At 37.0% G+C, this 18,981-nt stretch overlaps 1 protein-coding gene across 2 annotated transcripts in view; it reads right to left on the bottom strand.

Annotated features, from left to right (window-relative positions):
• Positions 1–2,295: 2,295 nt before the first annotated feature.
• Positions 2,296–18,981, bottom strand: part of LOC124163321 (cyclin-dependent kinase 14) — a 32,472-nt gene continuing 15,786 nt past the window's right edge. For both annotated transcript variants that reach the window (XM_046540137.1, XM_046540138.1), the window contains exons 5-11: positions 16,790–16,881; positions 15,716–15,890; positions 11,573–11,777; positions 9,851–10,065; positions 9,609–9,770; positions 7,594–7,684; positions 2,296–5,999 (exon numbers count right to left, since the gene is read on the bottom strand). In XM_046540137.1, coding sequence (XP_046396093.1) covers positions 5,923–5,999; positions 7,594–7,684; positions 9,609–9,770; positions 9,851–10,065; positions 11,573–11,777; positions 15,716–15,890; positions 16,790–16,881 — 1,017 coding nt within the window. In that variant the 3' untranslated portion in view covers positions 2,296–5,922. The remainder of the gene's footprint in view (positions 6,000–7,593; positions 7,685–9,608; positions 9,771–9,850; positions 10,066–11,572; positions 11,778–15,715; positions 15,891–16,789; positions 16,882–18,981) is intronic.

Genomic DNA, 18,981 nt, shown 5'->3' with positions numbered 1-18,981 from the left:
TTAATCCGGCCCAGCGGTTCGCCATATACGGCGTGAAATAGAGGCAGTGCTATGTTGAGGCCGCTTTCTGAAGAAACAAATTTTCGCTGGCCGCCGTTCACATCACGACACCATGAAATTTAGGCCGCTTTGAGACGAGACGACTCTCTGCCATGCTGTGGGCCGTGCCGTGAACGGCGGCCCGGTCCCAGCCAGTGGCCTTGTTTAAGTCAACTAAATTGTTACATTAGACCCACACTCAAGGTTTTCCTGCAACAAGTTATCCAATAACTCTGTCTAATGCATCGCGGTGAGTCACCGGAATTACTGCTCAGCATTGACGCGTGCCGGGTGCGTCAGCTTGTATTTCATCTCTTCCGCGGCCACGTTAAATTTCTTTCAGCACATTTTTAATTCATAATATCTAATTCTTCAAGTGATAAAGCTAAATCTTTCAGGATTGGTACATGGGAATCGAAGAGAGAGGCTGTGATAAATTTAATGGCAAATTCTGTGATATTATGCGGATGCGTTATGCGCGAGACTAAACAAGCCAATTGACCTTGGAACTAATGAGATATAGCAAATAAATGTCGGCAGCATTAAACAATTAAGGCTTAGGCTTTAGTAGATTATGACTCATTATATGTGATTTTTTCGCTAATTAATCTAAAATTGCAAAAAATGCAAAATTTCGTTTCTACTTACCGATTTCGCGTTATTTCCAGTGGCGCCGACTCCATGGGGCCTGAGGGGGCCCGAGCCCCCTCAAAAATTCATTATGGGTGTGAGGAAAAAATGTGTCAGGCTTGTCGATTTTCCCCGGAGTGTTTAGATATCGAGATTTGAGTTATCGGGGTTCTAATGTTGATCATATGACTCTTCTTAAATGCTTAAAAAACTTAAAACTCACCACTTATAAAATTTCCCAAGGCAAGATCCCCGGTTTGGGCCCCCCCAATATTTTTTGTAAGTCGGCGCCTGGTTATTTCGCAATATCGCGTCTCCCGAATTTCACAGACCTCTATCTATGACCTTTCCTGAAACCTTCAGCTGGTTTCATCAGGCAATGACTATCTGCTGAAATACATTGCTGTCTTGGAAAGCCATGAGCTACAACAATTACTTAACACTTTAACTAGAACTATAAGATGATGATAATGAGTTTCCTCTTTCAAATATAAAAGAATTTGTACCAAAATTTCATTTAAATCAAAATAGTTTGTAATGTTATATCATTCTATACAAACTGTAAAACATACATAATTATTGCAACTACGGGAGGAAGCTGATTCGTACACTAAGTGCAACCTTAGCATAATATTTATATTATTTAAATGTGAAAGCCAACACATCAGCTGGTCAAACCATCAGAAGGAACATAGGTTTAACCCTCAATTAGAATAATCCAATACCAACCAATATCTGTGTTTTATCTGTGACATGTAAATGCCTAATTTCCAAATTGGTTCAGTCCAATATCAAGAATATCTTCAACGCAAAGGGAGTATTAAAATTGTTGAAATGACACATTGCAATATTTCAACTTATAGATTTATTTTACAGAAAGTATCTACTAGTAGTAGTAAAGTACAGAATCTTTGACAGAAGAGAAAAAGAAGACAGTGAATGAGTGCGGGGTACCCTCACCCATCCTAGAACCCTTCTTTCCTTCCCCCTCACCCTCCTTCAGTTCGAGACCCTAAAAACGACCCTCCAACCCCCCCCCCCCCCCCCCCCCCCCCCCCCCCCCCACAGCCCTCAATATGCTCACTTCTCGTCACCCAAACCCCATTCTCCATCTTACTCCCCCCCCTCCCTTCAAGCACCATGATATATAAGGAAAATCTTTAAGACTTTTTTCACACTTGAAAATGACGCTGTAACGACGAAACGCGTAGTGTAAAATAAATCTATTAGTGGAAATATTGCAATGTGTCATTTCAACAATATTACGAACTTCCACCACATCGTGCCTAACATCATACAAGATATGGAGTATTAAAAGATAAAGAATTTGTTTTAGAGCATTTATTAATAATGCTGATACAATAAAATAAAACAATATTACAATAGATATTAATTTAAGCATAATTTACAATAAAACTGAAATTAAGCTTTAGTAAATTTAGTTATTTAAACATTTGATCCCAAATGAGCTGCTAAAAAGTCTCACAATATGCAGATTTCTATAATGTTCAGCTATGAAATGCGAACCAAAGATAAAAATCTAGTGCAAAGACTATGTTCATTAAGTGCAGGGAATAGAAGACAAATTTAAATGTGAAACACTATTAAGCCTTTTTGAAAGTATACAGGGTGTAACATAAGTTATTAGCCATTTGGACAAGATTTAAAACTAGACTTCTATCCTTTAGAATAATATCTACTGATTTTTAAAGTCAATGGCAGAACAATTCATGCATAATATACATAAGACTTCCAAAGAAATTTAGTGAGAATTTAAGCCTTTTGTTGTGCTTGTTGCAGATATCAGCCAAAAGAATTCAACAATTGTGCAAAATTTTCTCCCTTAATTTTGATACTTTACTGATATCCTGGAATGGCTAAAAGTATTTGCCACATCCTATATAATCAACATGTCAAAAACATAGTACAACTGAACAAAAATATGTAGCATGAAATTTATCTTTTAAAAATAAAGAGTCTTTCACAATTTCATGAACCAAAAATAGACTTGGATTCAGTAAAAAAAATCATCAATTGTGATAAATGTTAAGGAAGACTGGAAGTAGGTTAAGAGATAGTTCCATGACATGATTACCACCATAAAACAAAAATAACACATGGAACCAGTAAAAATAACTATTTAGTAATGCTTTGTTATTTTATCTTCCATCACATTAAAATTCTATAAATTTCTAAGCATTATAGCAACTAATGGTCACAAACAAAAACTTTCCAACATACTCTTTAGTTTGTCTCTTATCCATTTATTAATTCCTAAAGCTCAATTCAGTCAACAAAAATTAAATAACAACTACTATTTCACTTTCCTTTTACATACCATTGAAAATATTTCATTTGAGCAAGTTTGCTTTGAGTTATTAAAAGAAGATAGCAGGCAGAGCCAAATAAAGTATGTAATTGAACAAGATAACATAAGAAAACAGCCATAAAAACGTTCATAAGCTATAAAAAATTCCCCCTAGACTTTCCATAATTTTTCACGTAGAAGAGGAAGATAGGAATGTACTTAAAGACCAATTGCCACACGGTAAAAAAATCACATCTTTTTAATATGATTGCTTATGTTGGAAGAGCTACGATCCTTTTTCTTATTATGCTCCTTTTCATTTTTCTTTTACGAACACTGAAGAACAGGCTTTGCTTGCAGCAATGTACAGAACATGTGATGAATCAGCAGGATCTGGGAACAAACCCCTCTAAGGCAACTTTGTTATTTCATGTACGCAACTATGATAGTTTTCCCCTTAGTTTGAGATACACTGATAGGATAGCAGCAATGACATTATGGATCATAAAAAAAAGGCTGGTGCAAAAGGATGGGCAATGGTTGGGTTGGATAGGAGGACCTGCATGTTGGATGCTCACGGTGAAATTTCTGCATCAGATATGATCACCTCAAACTTAAAGAGCATAAGGTTCCATTATTCCATCCACATATGTATAGAGAAGCGAAAATTACCTAATTATACTAACGTGATGTCAAATTATTCAGATGATTGGTACAATTCTGAAAGAGCTTTTGAACTGACAATAACAATTACAGCAATAGTTTTAATTCTCAAGTTCAAATGAATTACAATTTTATTACTTTAGAATATATACATATTTTTTAAAATTCTAATGAAACTAAGCTTTTGCTGTTTAATTTTCATTCTCGTTGTGATCACTCCCTTTTGTGAGCTTTCTTCACAATATTGATATGTACACCCGTGACCTGAGATATACTTTGCGTGAAAATCTGTACTAACTAAAAATATTTCATTTAAATAGCAATTGATATCTTTATTATTGATACTTTCTGCAGTGATAATTACAAATATCAAAAGAAATATGACGAATGGGCAATAAGGGGGGCACATTGCCATATATCTCTAATGTAATGCTAGGTTTGACTGAGCACACAACCGAAATCATCTCAAAGAGATCTGCCGCGCAATGAGTAATTAACATCTTCACAAATGGAGTAAGTCAAGACAGAAATGCAGCGATACATTTATCTTGGTATACGAATTGGACTTCCTGAATATTCCAAGCAGAAGAACTAATTCTTTCTTCATTTATTCAGTTATGCACCATGGAAGCATACTGCAACGACAAAATATTTGAAAATAACGAAAATTAATTGGGATACCATATAAAAATGTGGAGATGTATTTTAATATAGATGTACACTAATGATAGTCCATCTGAAAACTGTACTTGATGCAGAAGAGCAAGCAGCATGCAGGTCCTAAGATATAAAATTGGTGAATGGGTGAGCAGTATGGGGATGTCTGGGATCAAGTAAACAGGATGGGAGACAGATTATGAAGACTAGGCACATTTTGCCGTGAAGGCACATGATAACTCACTCCAATCTGCAATCCTCACCGTTCTCGCAAAAGAGGTTGTCATTCATACAATGCTTGCATCCAAAACCTCTTGAAATTGCCGAGGTTTGATGAGCTAACCAAGGAAAAGAAAATAAGAAAGAGGATACACCAAACAGAGCTCATTAAGCTTTCCCGAAGTAAATAAATGCCAAAGAATAAAAATCAAAATAAAAAAGACAATTTCTTCTCTTCAAGAGGGAATGATTAACAATAATTTCAAGATAAGGTGATTTGAGCAGCATTATATAGGACTGAATCAGTGCAGACCATTTCACCAAAAAAGGCAACAAGAAATATCTGCTAAAAGCTGATTCCTTCATCTGAAGCCTAAAAATTTCTCATTTAACATTGGGTGAGTTGAGTTAGTTTAAAAACCGTTTCAGAAACCACTTTCATTGAAACTATTTTCTTTCTTTATCATCAGGCAGTGTGTATACTTGTGTGACACAAACTCAACACTTTTTAAGTGTCTCAGCTTTTTACCATATCAAATTTCACTTTCATTAAATATAATCGAGTAGCACCGAATACACTACCCACTTAGAACCTACCACATAAACACTCTTTCTTGAATGAGTCAAATACGCACTTCCATTGAAAAACAACATCCAAGAGCCTCTGTCAAATATCACTTTTTAAGTTTGACAATATACATAATTAGATTTTCCTGGCCTAGAGCTTATTTCTTCCAATAAAATTTCTACTTCAATATTTCTTTTGTGCCTCCCTAGGCCAAATCGACACATTTTTTATAAATAACGGACTATCGCCTCAGTCAAATGATTCACCAATGGTTAATGGAACATTTCAATAATACTAGGAAAAATGCCACAATTAAGGCCAGTTTGGGAATGAATTTCCGTGAATAAGAATCAACGTTTAAAAATGCCAACAAGGCGACAATACTCTCACAACAGAAAATTCTTTCCTCCCTTTTTCTCCTTCTTAACATTTTTTTTCATATCCTTATTTTTTTCCCATCTCCAAAACACACAAACACCAAACCGATGTGAAATCATCACACCATAAACTTTTTTTCAATGAATTCACCCTGCATTCCAATAACCGGAGCGCACACGTTTGCTTGCCCCTCAGTCCTGAGACACGAAATAAAATATGTACTCTAAATTGGTGTTTCTGAAGGAGAGAGAGGAAGAGGAGGGGTTGGGGAAAAACGGACACGCGCACAATCAGTAGCAACAGTGCATCATCCTTTGGGGCCACTTCCTCCGTGCGTCTGTCACGAGTTAAAAGCCATTCGGACATTCATTCGCACATTCACACATGAGAAGGGAGGGAAAAGATTAGAGCAAGAGAGACAGAGAGATGACTTGGTGCAGTTTTATGAGTCATCCTCTGGTCAGGTCGCTGCCTTCATCTGAGGCCTACCGCCTTCCGGGTTGAGTGCAATGTTCTCCACGCTGAATATTGACATCTCTGCAAGGAGGACAAGAGGGATCAGTGGTGATTACCATGCCTTCCAAAAGTTCTAGTGAGAAATTTTGAGTAGAGCAGAGCTTCAACTGTCTATTTTTAAATTAACTATTTGTCAGATTATCCATCAGTTATTTCTTTTTCCATACCTCCCTGATAATCACATCCTTACCTCCCTTTTCTATGCCACCTCTTAGAAAAATTAGTATTGCAGATGAATGAACACAAGAATAGGGAAAGCATAGCATGGAAACAAATGCCTTAACTACCAGCGAAATTATCAACAGACATTAGTTATTTCTCAATCATCCATTTTTATTTATCACAGATAATTGGAGCTCTGCTGTACTTCACAAACATTCTTAGACTAGTGAAAATATTACTGTGTCCACAACTTAACTGGAAAAACAACACATTCAATACTTAATATTACTCTCAAGTCAACCCACTGAGATATAAGTATTTTTTTCATGAAACTCATTGGAAAAGTCTACTAATCTGACTGGAATTATGAAGAGAACCGCAATAATTGTCTTACCAAACTTCATTAATAATTCACTATGAGTAAAAGTTTAGGCACACCTCCACTGGGAAGTCACCAGCATGTTGAGTGATGAGTAGAAAACATACTTATGAAGATAAATAACTTAAAATAAAACATATTGGATCCTAGGAAAAAAAGAGATCTCAGGAGAATTTTTAAGTTCATCATCAAGTTGCCCCATATCATGCAATATGGTCACTCTTTGTGCTAATGGCCTCAGTTTTGTTGACCCACTAAAAAAATGTATAACTTTCATAGTCATCCAGTTACCACTGTCACAATCAGAACACAACTTAGGCAACAAATCAACTCAACAACCTAGGCAAGGACACGTAGGGATATCAAATACTGAGCAGAAGTGCCTGAACGCATTTATAGATTAATTAATTAACAAAATATAGAAGCATTTGCACAGATTTCTGCCCGACTAAGGAAGGTATTGATAGATATTGCAATGTCTGGTAGCGAATGCTATCAACAAAATGGGAAATGGTATTGAGCATGAAGAAAAAGATGTTTTTATTTCTCGTTTGCATCCAGTATTAAGCACCTGTAGTTTATGCTGAAGAAGCTACAGCCGTGATTTGACAACTTATTCTGCAAGTTTTTTGCAAGGTGGAGAATTTCTTGAGGAAAAGGGAAGAAGGATGGACTGCTTGGAGGAGTTGGAGATTGGGAAACACATCAGGAATGGAATTTTAGCAAATGAAAATATATTTGTCAACTATTCCCCCCTCTTGGAAATTCCCCTAAGTTGAATAACGCTGCAACCCCATCGCAACCCTCTCCTACCAAGGCGTAATAGCAACGAATAAACAACAAAATAAAAATAACGATTTCTGTACCTGAAGATATCACCTCTGCGACGAAACAGGTCGTGCTAAATAAATTGTGCGAAAAAGTACCATAACTTTTTATTGTGTAATAAAATATAATATCAATTGAACCTGAGTAGGCAGTGGAAACATATGAGAAATGTTGCAAAACATTTCAGCTTGCATGTTTTGTCCTTCCTTAGCATGAATACCATCTACTATACTGACAGCAACTTACCATCAGGCAGTTCATACAGCTTCTTTGGAAGGCAGGAGAAATAGCGATGCCTAAGAGCTGCATCAGCGCCAATCCTGTCATTAGGATTTAGCTGCAAAGGGGAGAATTAAAATTAAAATTTTTCATAAGACAGAATGAAAGCTAGTAAATATCATTCTTCAGCACCAATCCTGTCATTAGGATTTAGCTGCAAAGGGGAGAATTAAAATTAAAATTTTTTATAAGACAGAATGAAAGCTAGTAAATATCATAAAGTAGCCTGTCATGGAATGATTTTTAGTTTCAAACAGAATATTAATGCAACTTATAATTCCTTGCATTAAAACGAACACGATTGTATAAAAATAATACTTCATTGCTTGCAAATCACAGCCCTTCTTCATAATTATCTGTAGAAATATGAATTATAATAGAGGTACGAGAGCAGTTTTTGTTTCTTTCAACCTCCGATGAGTCATGAATAGAAGGCAAAGCGATTGATTAAAAATTGGTGCGAAGGCACTCTCAGTGAACCTGGACACGACATCAACTGGGAAGACACAAAAGTTATCGCCAGAGAATCCCGATATTTTCCGAGGATCATCCGAGAGGCGATTGAAATATCCAAACATCCTCATAATTTCAATCGAGAGGATAGCTAACTCCACAGCACATGGAAGAGACTCTTCGCCCCATACCCCTACGCTATTGGCCGCAAGGCGACCAATCAGGGCGAACCTACACCACTGGGCTGCCTATATAACGGCGGCCAAAACACGGCATAATTACTTCGACCTGAAGACGCCTGCTGGAATACAGGAGAAACTGTTGTCACCAACGCAACCACGACGCGGTGAAACCCGGAAAATGCAGCCTACAGTGATTAAAAATTATTTCATAGCTAAATATTGAGCACACTTGTGGTGTCCTATTGACATAATGGCCTCGCCCATTGAGGAATTGGTCGTGCCAGTGGACGAGCTTTACTAAACCTTCATAGGTTGCTGCTGGAAATGACTACCAATTAATTTCACCTTTGCGATGTTTTTTCCATCGCGTTGTATCACCATCAACCTACGTCCATACTGCAAATACAGTAATCTTTATTGGATGACCTTGGAAGCCAACATTTTGGTATGCGAGGATTTTCTAACAGCTCATTTGGGCATTATTTCGCAGGGGCGATGGAAAACTTCTAGAAAATGGAAAAATTCTAGAAAATCTTCCGTTTTAGATAGATATTCCATAGTTCATAATTCCGGATTGACGATCATCTATTGTAGTTTAAACTAATATCTAATAAACAGCATCGCTCATTGTTAAAGCTTATTTATTATGTTTAGTCTTTATTAACATATATGTATATGTAATGAGCACATTCTACTCCCGCCCCTGTGACTAAAATCGGCGTTCATACCATGATCTTCTTGTAGAGCAGTTCTCTGACAAGTCGAATAAGTGAGGTATTTTACCTCATTGGACTGGAAAAATACATTTTCCAACCGAAGTAGTCGTATAAGTGAAAAGTTTCATAACTGAGGTTGGAAATACATGGGTTCATGTGGGGTTATTCACCGGACAAAAAAAAATCGGTGTATATGTGAGGTCATCGTATAACTAAGGGTCGCATAACCGAGGTTCTACTGTAGTTGTCTCCTGACTTTACAGCAATGAAAGAGCTTTTTTGGGAAAGACTACCACAGATTCTGTTGAATGAAGACAAAAATTTACTCCAATTTCAGAAAAAAATTATTCTTGTTCACATAATATACTATTCATGTAGAGAAATACTTGATTTTTTTATTTCTGGCCTTTGGTTAACACTTTATCGGCTTTCATGTGAAATATTTTCCATTTTACTAATAACATCATTTATGTCTCGACTACATGTACTATTTTATTGATTATCTACATCTTTCAATTACCCACGCCTTGCCTTATATTCATTAGTAAGGAAAATGAAGAAATTAGTAAGGAAAATTGACAAATGACTGTGGCAGCAATTTAATTTAGCTAATGTTACTTGAATTCTATACCTGAAGGAGGACTGAAGCTAAGCTTTCTCCATCTGCTACGTCATAAAGCCTCGGGAATGACATCCCCAGTTTTTGACACTTGTAGAAACATAATTTGTGAGGCTTGTAGCCAGGTAACCTGCTCACTCCTCTCCATGTTTCTTCTGTAGGCGTTCCAAGGATCTGTAATTGAAATCAAGAGTTAGATATAATATTGGATTCAATCAAATAGAGAGGGCTAAAGAGGATGTTAAAGGGCTTACCTTGAAAATTTTGTCTAACTGATCATACGTATTACGAACTCCAGGAAATGTGGGCACTCCAGTGACCATTTCAACAAAAATGCATCCAACACCCCACATGTCTAATGACGTAGAATACTCTGTGGATCCGAGGAGTACATCAGGAGGTCGATACCATAATGTCACAACCTCATGCGAGTATGTGTGACTTGGAACTGACTTAGCTCGGGCTAACCCTGTAAACAGACATGTGTTAAATTTAAATTAATTTAAAGAGCAAACTCTATATCTATGCTAAATGCCTATGATATTTCCAGTATCCACATAAGTATGACCAACTTCATATGTTTTTTTATTCTTTATTAGCCTTTGCTGTATAAGTTTTGCACTAGTTTTGGCATTGTATACATTTCACAATGATCCTAGTAAAACTGCATCAGGAAAAATATTTATATTGCTAACAACATAACCTGCAACTTGAGGGACTACTCTAAACCAATCATACGTGACTAAGGCTGTTCGAATATCAAATTTTAGAGATTAGAGCGAGAAAAAAATTACTGCCCAACTTCCACTCATTTTTGAGATTAATATGCTCAAAAAATCGAATCTTCAGCTTGTCTGGAGATGGTTTGAGATTCCCATAGTAGTAGACATAATATTTTTGAGTCTTGCAATATTGTGTGAAGAAGTAAAGTAATATTAATTCCCTTACATTTTGTGGCAATGTCAAGATGCCATGCCACAAAATATCGAGAAATCTCTTAGTTTTAGGCCTAAAATCAAGAAGATAACATAATTTTGGCCTTATTTTTAACAAATGTGTTGTATAAATGGCAATTACTTTGTTATAGCAAAAACTTTCAATGTTTCCCGATGATCATTTCAACAAGCATTTTCCATTTAATTTTTTGCCTTCCGAACAAATATTTTTCATGACAAAAAACGATTGACTGAATGCCTCTGCACGATTACCCAGCATTTACAAGCTGTAGACAAAGATTTTAGCTAATGAAAAAAAATAGGGTTCAGCTAAGGAATAAAATTAAAAAACTTTCAATGAAAGGGCATTTTTGAACTTTTTTGAAAAATGTTACTGATAATTAAATTCTGAAAAATGGCATCATCAATTGATATGATACTTGGCCTTTATTTTGACTAAGTTTTTTAAACTTATACAGGTTTTGGGCTGTATTAAATTATATATATTGAAAGTTTTTGTTATAACAAAGTAATTGCCATTTATACAATGCATTTTGTTAAACATACGGCCAAAACTCTGCTATCTTCTTGATTTTAGGCCTAAAACTAAGAGATTTCTCGGAATTTTGTGGCATCATGACATTGTCACACAAATGTAAGGGAATTAATATTACTTAACTTCTTCACAAAATATTGCAAAAGGACAGACGTCAATTTTATGTGATTTTTCATACAAAATACCATCAAAATACTCTTTAAAAAGTGCAACTGTTGATTTATTCGGATCAGGAATTCATTTAAGTGCTTATGAGACACATCTGAAGAAAGCCATGTCAGGATAAGCCAAAGGAAAACAAATTTCATGTACTTAAGGTATGAGGCCCCAGGACCACCTTACACTTGAGGATCATAGTTTGGGAGTATCTAAAGGCAACATACAGGATTTGAACCCTTTGACCACTGGACACCACAAGGCCTCCACTGTAATTATCACCATTATAACTAAGGGTGGGTCAATTAGCCAACCAAGATATTACATACCAAAATCTGCTAACTTCAGTTCCCCAATTTCACTAATTAGAAGATTCTGAGGCTTGACATCTCTGTGCAAGACCCTTCTTCTGTGACAGTAGGCCAAACCCCTCAGAAGCTGGAATAAGAAGAGGCGGACATTTGCGTGGTCCAAGCCACCCCCACCACCTCCTCCGCCTCCATGCTTTTCCATATACTGTGAAAGATCCGTATGCTGAAAAGAAATGCAAAAAAATAGTTTATTTAACCACCAACAATTCCACATAGGCTTTTACATTGGCTGCTCTCAATAAATTAATAACAACTTAAAGATAACATAATAAATGAAAAACAAACAGAAAACAAAATGTTTGCTCATGAGAAGGGGGCTAGGGGTTAGAAAGCGGATGAGGATCCAGGGAGGGCCCATTCAAGGTCAGTGGCACAGCGAGGGGGGGTTTTGGGGGATAAAACCCCCCCTAGAGCACACAGAAATTTTTAAGTTAAATATATTTTACTCAATTGGATTAATATTGCTTATAGAATAGTGTGAGGATTAATATAATATCCCTCAGAAGGCCGTAAAAATTACCATTTTGAACCATTTATCTTAATTTTTTTTCCGGCGGAAGGCCTCCACACCTCCAGCTAACCCTGGCGGGTATGCAATACCCAAAGCACCCCAGTATCAGTTGCGCCTGAAACCCCCCCTAGCCTGAATTCCTAGCTGCGCCCCTGTTCATGGTTACAGCATACCGAGACTGGGACCTAGTGCCAGAACTGATCTGGCCAATCACCCAGGGAGGGGAAGGAAAATGGAAGGAAGCTCTGCCTACTGATCCGGAACCTGCCGACACCTCCGGGATGAGGATAGGGATGGAAGGGAGGATATGATATATGGATAGGGTTAGCCCGCACCACCATTTGGACGATAGGGCCCACTACTAGCGAAACCATAATTTAATTATTATTATGGCAAAAATTGTTACAAGTCGACTATCAAGTTGGGTAGTAACATAAAATCAGAAAATATATAAAGACAAAAATATAAAAATACGAAGTACCAGCTTGTTCAATAGGTTTCATCACACACAAAAATATATAAAAACAAAAATACAAAACATAATATACTAAGTACAAAAAAATGTTTTTTGAAATAGCCCTCTAAATCCATTATTACACACTACATAACACAAGAATACACAAGAATATAAGAAGACCAAAGAAAAAAACATGAAACACCAAATACAAAAAATAAAGGTTTGGAAAACCCTCAGAATTCAATTTTATTTCACCTACTCACAAATATCTTAGCATTAGTTGGGAAGGGCTCAAAAATTTCCTCCGGTAAACCATTCAAATTCTCTATCCCCCCATGAAGGATGGAAAATTTTAGTCTATTTGACAGCTGCCTCAGAGGCTTAATCTCATAATTATGATCCTTCCTCGCCAGATAACTTGATCCTTTTAACCACTTGGTTAGGTCCCTCCACGCTGGATCACCAATGTAAGCTTTTAATATACACTTCAAGCATGCTTTCTTCCTCCTTGACTCCGAAGATTTCCAGCTCAGTGCTTTTAACATCTCCATGATGCTTGCCTTCCTTCTGAAATTTCCTAATACAAATCTAGCTGCTAATCGGAGAACTTTTATCAGTTGCTTGATCTCCCCATTCAGATAAGGATCCCAAACCGTATTCTATAATAGGCATAACAAACGTTTTATATGCGAATTCCTTGTTTTTTTGCAGCTTTCTCCAAGGGTACGCATCAAAAAATGTAATGCCCTGAAAGCTTTGGTTGCAGTTCTTTCGATATGTGATCCCCATTGCAAATCCAAACGTAATGTCACTCCTACGTATGTACAGTAAAACTTTGATTTTACGCAGTTGGAGGGACCGAAATATGGGCACTGTGTAAAATCAAAGTGTGTAAAATCAAGAGTTGGTATTGAGGAGAAGTATAGTTTTCAGGATAACACTTGCTCATTATTTTTAGAACGCTTAGTCATACACTTGTATAGTTCTGATTTGAACCAGAACCGGATCCAGAAAAAGTCTCATATGTGTGCCTTTACGGTAAAAGAGCATGAAATCCTTTTCAGTCGTATCAGATATATGTTTCCTGGATTCAATTACTCATTTGGGGGCAAGAAAATGAAGCCAAATAATCTTATTTACTCACAAGCAACACCACAGATGACGTGTTACCTTGAGAAAAACAACGTTGCATTCCTGAACAATGTTTCCCATGGTTGAATAACATGGTAGAATTGCTAGCATTTCTGGTGCTAAGATTACTTCTGTTACCCAGGAGAAATGTTGCAATGGTGATACTAAATGCTCGCAGAGAAGCTAATTTTCGAAAATATTCTCATTAAAAGCAGTTTTCAGGAAATCCGTTTAACCACCTGCAGACAAACAAAGATTGGAGATTGAAGAAATGAGATATCTGAGGATAGTCATCCAAATTAACCCCATTAACAGGAAGCAAAATTTTGCTAATACATCACAAAGGCTTTACACCCTGTGGGCCTAGGTTCAAGTCCTGGCAGTAGCAGAAACTTATCAGAGATGGCATCTTCATCTTCGACCTGAAGACGCTGGCAGCAGTGCCAGCGAAACTGTTGTCATCACCAACAAACCTACGCGGTTGCACCGGAAACATGGAGAAATTGTTATCAGAGATGGCCCTATCCCTACTTGAGAGTAATGTGGAGGACACTTCCAGTGCACCACTCTGTCCAGCAGATGGGACGTTAAGCCCTTTAAGGCCTATCATTACAACCTGGCTAATGCCAATATAGGGTCCCTATCCCCCCAGCCCTTACTTCATGGCACTAATGACCCCAGCTATCAGTATCCTCCTTCCAAATAGCATACCAAGAATAATACGGAGCACATAGGACCCGGGATATTCGGAAAATCAGATTTTATCAGAAGTCGAATAATAAACGAAAGCTGATAATGTTAATATCTCCGGCGATCATTTGTCTTAATCACGCATACACGGATTGCCGTATATTTTAGGTTTCGATATCCTTCTACGGCAAATTTTAACTAAGAGCGATATTCGCGTTCGTAAAGGAGCCTGAAATATTACTGAGAGGTCGTAGGGGGAAGCAATAATTAGATTCGCGATGTTTTTAGTTTCACGATCAACAGCGCGACGTCATTTCAACCGTTCTTGTATTCATTTTTGTAACTCATTTAGACGAATAAATAACCTAACTTCATATTGCTCCAGTCGGGATTTTCAAAACGTGTCGAAAGACAACTGCGTAAAATCAAGATTAGCGGCCTCATTGGGGCTGGGGTTATGCTGCGCAAAATCGAAAAAACTGCGTAAAATCAAGAAAAGATGTAAAATCGAAGTTTCACCATTGGAATTCCCTATGCTTGCCGGCCGGACTTGAGTGTCGCTGCGTAAAAACGAGACTTGATGTAAAATCAAAGTGCGTAAAATCGAAGTTTTACTGTACTTACAACTTTTGTTACAACGTAATGGGAATATTATTCTGTAATGAGAATAATCCATCAATGATTCCATTGGATTATGGGTTAGACAGAGGTGAATTGTTCAGGTGACATTTTAGGGAGGATTTGGATATAATAATAACAATGCGGTCTTTATTTCAAGCAAATTATGGAGTAGATAAAAATTTTATTCTCCATCTTTTCCCCTAAGAATGCTACCTAAATTAGAATGGAACATCTTAGTCCCTTCCTGCCTCTGGTCATATCAATGCCATAATGATAAATATAATACAAAAATGCTGAAAGCCTATTTCATACGAACATGAAATCTTGAGAGAATGATTGAGAAACCCTAACACAACTACAGTAGGCTCTTGTTTACATGAACAACTTTATAACAAAGTTTTCCATACTACCAAATAAAGTCATGGACCTGATGAAAGGGGTATTTTAACATTTGGTAAAATAAATGATATCACGACATTTTCAATCTTAAAAATTATGAACTTAGTCATCGTCCCGACAGTATCAACAGAGAAGTTGTTGCGAAGTTTGATGTTCATGCTTTGCAATCTAAAAAATATGCTTAGCTACAAATCACAAGGATTTGCCTGGCTAGATAACCGCATTTAAATTTCATACTGGCCTCAGAAGACATAAAACAGCTTATAAATATTTTAAACATATTTAAACTTACCACAAACTCAAAAACGAAGGTTAGAGTTTCTCTTGTATGAATGATGTCATGAAGAGTCACAATGTTTGCATGTTTGAGTTCTTTCAGAAGAGAAGCCTCTCGAATTGCAGTGAAGGGGGCCCCTTCCTCTTCTTGAAGCCTAATTTCTTTTAGGGCCACAACTTGTTTTGTCAAACTAAAATGTAAGGGAAGAAGTACAAAATCAGCCAAAACAGACATTCAAAACTGAGATTATAATAAATATATGAAAAAATGATTTTACTAGCTCAGTCGAGGTAGGATAAAAGTGAATTTCAAAGGATTTAGGTAAATTTACTTTAAAAAATGTTCATCAGGCAAATTTTTTAATCTAAGATCACTCATAAGTGCATTAAAGAAATTGATGAGTATATAAATTTATGAAGAACGTACAAAAAACAACATTCATACAAATAAATATTGAACTTAAAGAGGATCAAGATAAGGATACATTCACAATTGAAATAACCAGGATCAGGATATTCAGGAAATGTTTAGTTTTTCAGTTTTAGTGTGTGATCGAAAAGTAGCAGGTTGAGCACTAAGAGATTCAGAATATTACTGGTTTTAAATGAAAATTCTGAAGTGCTTTAATAAACCGACTAATGTCAGTTGATGTTAAGAAAACGTTTATAAGTGTATAGATTCAATGACTTGTAATTCAAGGTCATATTTAAAATAGTGCAATTATGCATAAATAAAATGGCTGCTTATCAGCACTTGCTTTGTCCTTTTCTTGTGAATACCTAGCTACATACCGTATAAGTCTGAATATAGTCCCCCCTTTTTTTTTCCAAAAATGCCCATGGTAAAAGTAAAGGGGGGGACAATATTCAAACGCATTTTTATAACTTTTCCCGAAACTGAAGCCTCAAAATTAGGGGGGGGGACTATATTCAGAGGGGGACTATATTCGGAGAAATACGGTAGTTATAATGAATATTAAATTTTACACGGGACTATCATATCTTAGTTTAAATTTTAAGAAATAGAAATGACACTCAATTTTTACTGCCAAAGATAAACCTGAACATATCAAGTATTCTAGAAACTTACTTGCTATATCCTTTGTACACTGTTGCATAGGATCCTTCTCCAAGTTGTTCCAGCTTCACATAGGATTCAGATTTTCCAAATGGTGAGTCACCCTACAAGAATAATAATGACAATTTGACATATCATCTATCACTTACAAATGTAATTAATTTTAGGGAATATATAAACCAAAACATAACACAGGCTACCCTTTCGGGTTTAAGTATTAAGAAAAACAGGTAATTTCAATACAAGTGGTGTTGTAAAATTTTTTCTTCATGCAGTAAAAAGCGAATCACACGAGTGAACCTGTTTTAAACGGGGGATATACTTGCTCAATCTGACTTACGCGCGAGCATGCATTTCAAATCGCATTTTTCAATTGCAACGGCACCAATTTAATATATTTACACAATGTGCTAGGGTCTATGACACTGCCAAGTAACTTAAGTCAAAGATCGTTTTAGTGAGTATGGAATGTACATGGGACTTTTTTTTTCAACCTTCGATGGGTCATGAACAGAAGACGAACTGAATGATTAAAAATTATATCATTGCTAAATGTTGAGCACACTTATGGTATCCTTTCGACATAATCGCCCCGTCAATTGAGGTATTGGTCGTGCCTGTGGACAAGTTTTACCATACCCTCTTCAGAAGATGTTGCCGCCAGTGACCTCCAATGAATTTTGCCTTAGTTCTGAAGCTCAAAGCCTGTTTGAAAACCCCTTCCTTCCTAGCCACTTCTTCACTTCAGTGTAAAGATGGAAGTCACACGGCACTATGTCGACATTGCACGGCGGACGATCGAAAATGTCCCATTGAAATTGCTCAAGGAGCAGTTGGGCTGCATCAGCGCTGAGATGACGGGCATTGTCATGGATCAGAACACTTCCTGAAGCCAGCATGTCTCCTCTTTTGTTTTGAATGAGAATGGGTGTAACGTTTCACAATCTAACCACAGTGCATTATAAAGTTCTCTTTAATCAGCATGAAGGTCAAGACATGTCAATGCTGAAGCCATTCAACGAGTTTTCTGGCTTTCGCTCCGCAGTGCACACTTGGCAGTAGAATCCATTGAGACAGTGTAATTAATGAGATTGCTATTAACCTTAAACTAAAAACTTAAGACCAGAAATTACTTGAACGTGTGGTGTAGAGGATGCGCAGTTGCCCTATGTATGCAGTACCCGCCTGTCGCTTGTATGGTGTTTTTGATGAGCTATCAGAGGTTGAAAAAAAAAAGTCCCTCACAGTAAGAATTGCATTATAAGGAGTAAATGGTAACAAGCCCTCAAAAAAACATGATTAACATGTAAAAATTATTGATATGGCAAGGGCAAGAAGTCACTGCCACAGTAGGTGCCCAATATTTTCAGTATATCTCTTCAGAAGCTTGAACAACTAGTTAACTTGAAAGTAATCATGGACACCCATTATACCAGTGATGGCAAAAATAATAACTGTGAAAACAGGTATACGATGTGTTCTTTGCCCGCCACTAAATTGGTAAGTACCAAATACCATACATCTAATTGCACTGATTGAAAATCCACAGAGAAAAAAAAAATTATTTGCCTTGACCGGGATTGGAACCTGGATCCACCGATTTCTGGTCGAGCACTTTAGCCAGTTCAGCTACTGAGGCATCATTCCGGTATAGTCCTCAAATTTCCACAGGGAAGAATGATGCCTTGGTAGGTTAACGGGCTAAAGCATTCAACCTCAAATTGGGAGATCCAGGTTCGAATCCTGGTCAAGGCGAATGATTATTTTCTCAGTGGATTTTTGCACAATTTGTGCATAGCGGGTAACTCCCATAAAGTTATCACAGTGGCTAGTCCTGGTATACTTAAATCACTGATTGATTTGCTAGGCACAACTCAATTGAATGACTACCTCGCTTGTGAGCACGACGTCTTTAAAAAAGATCTGCAACATTGATGCTACCATAGCTTTGTGCTGGGAGAAGACTCAGTCTCCTAGCTAAGTTGTCTGTCATCAATCAGGGGCAGTGTCAAGAGCTTGCTGAGGTCAAGTGCCACACTGATCAGCAAATCACAGGGCTAATTGACTCCACACCACAGTAAGGCAGATTTCTCACCAAAAACTGATATACTTCAAAGCAGTAGTGATGTTAACTACACCCATGCCTCATGTAGCGCAAGGGATGCATTCCTTCGAGTCTTTGCGCTGTACGAATTTGCGTTATA

Source organism: Ischnura elegans, chromosome 8 (genome assembly GCF_921293095.1).
Source record: "Ischnura elegans chromosome 8, ioIscEleg1.1, whole genome shotgun sequence".
NCBI classification, from domain to species: domain Eukaryota; kingdom Metazoa; phylum Arthropoda; class Insecta; order Odonata; family Coenagrionidae; genus Ischnura; species Ischnura elegans.
Note: the sequence above shows the minus strand (reverse complement) of the source record. Positions and strands in the feature narration are given on the sequence as shown.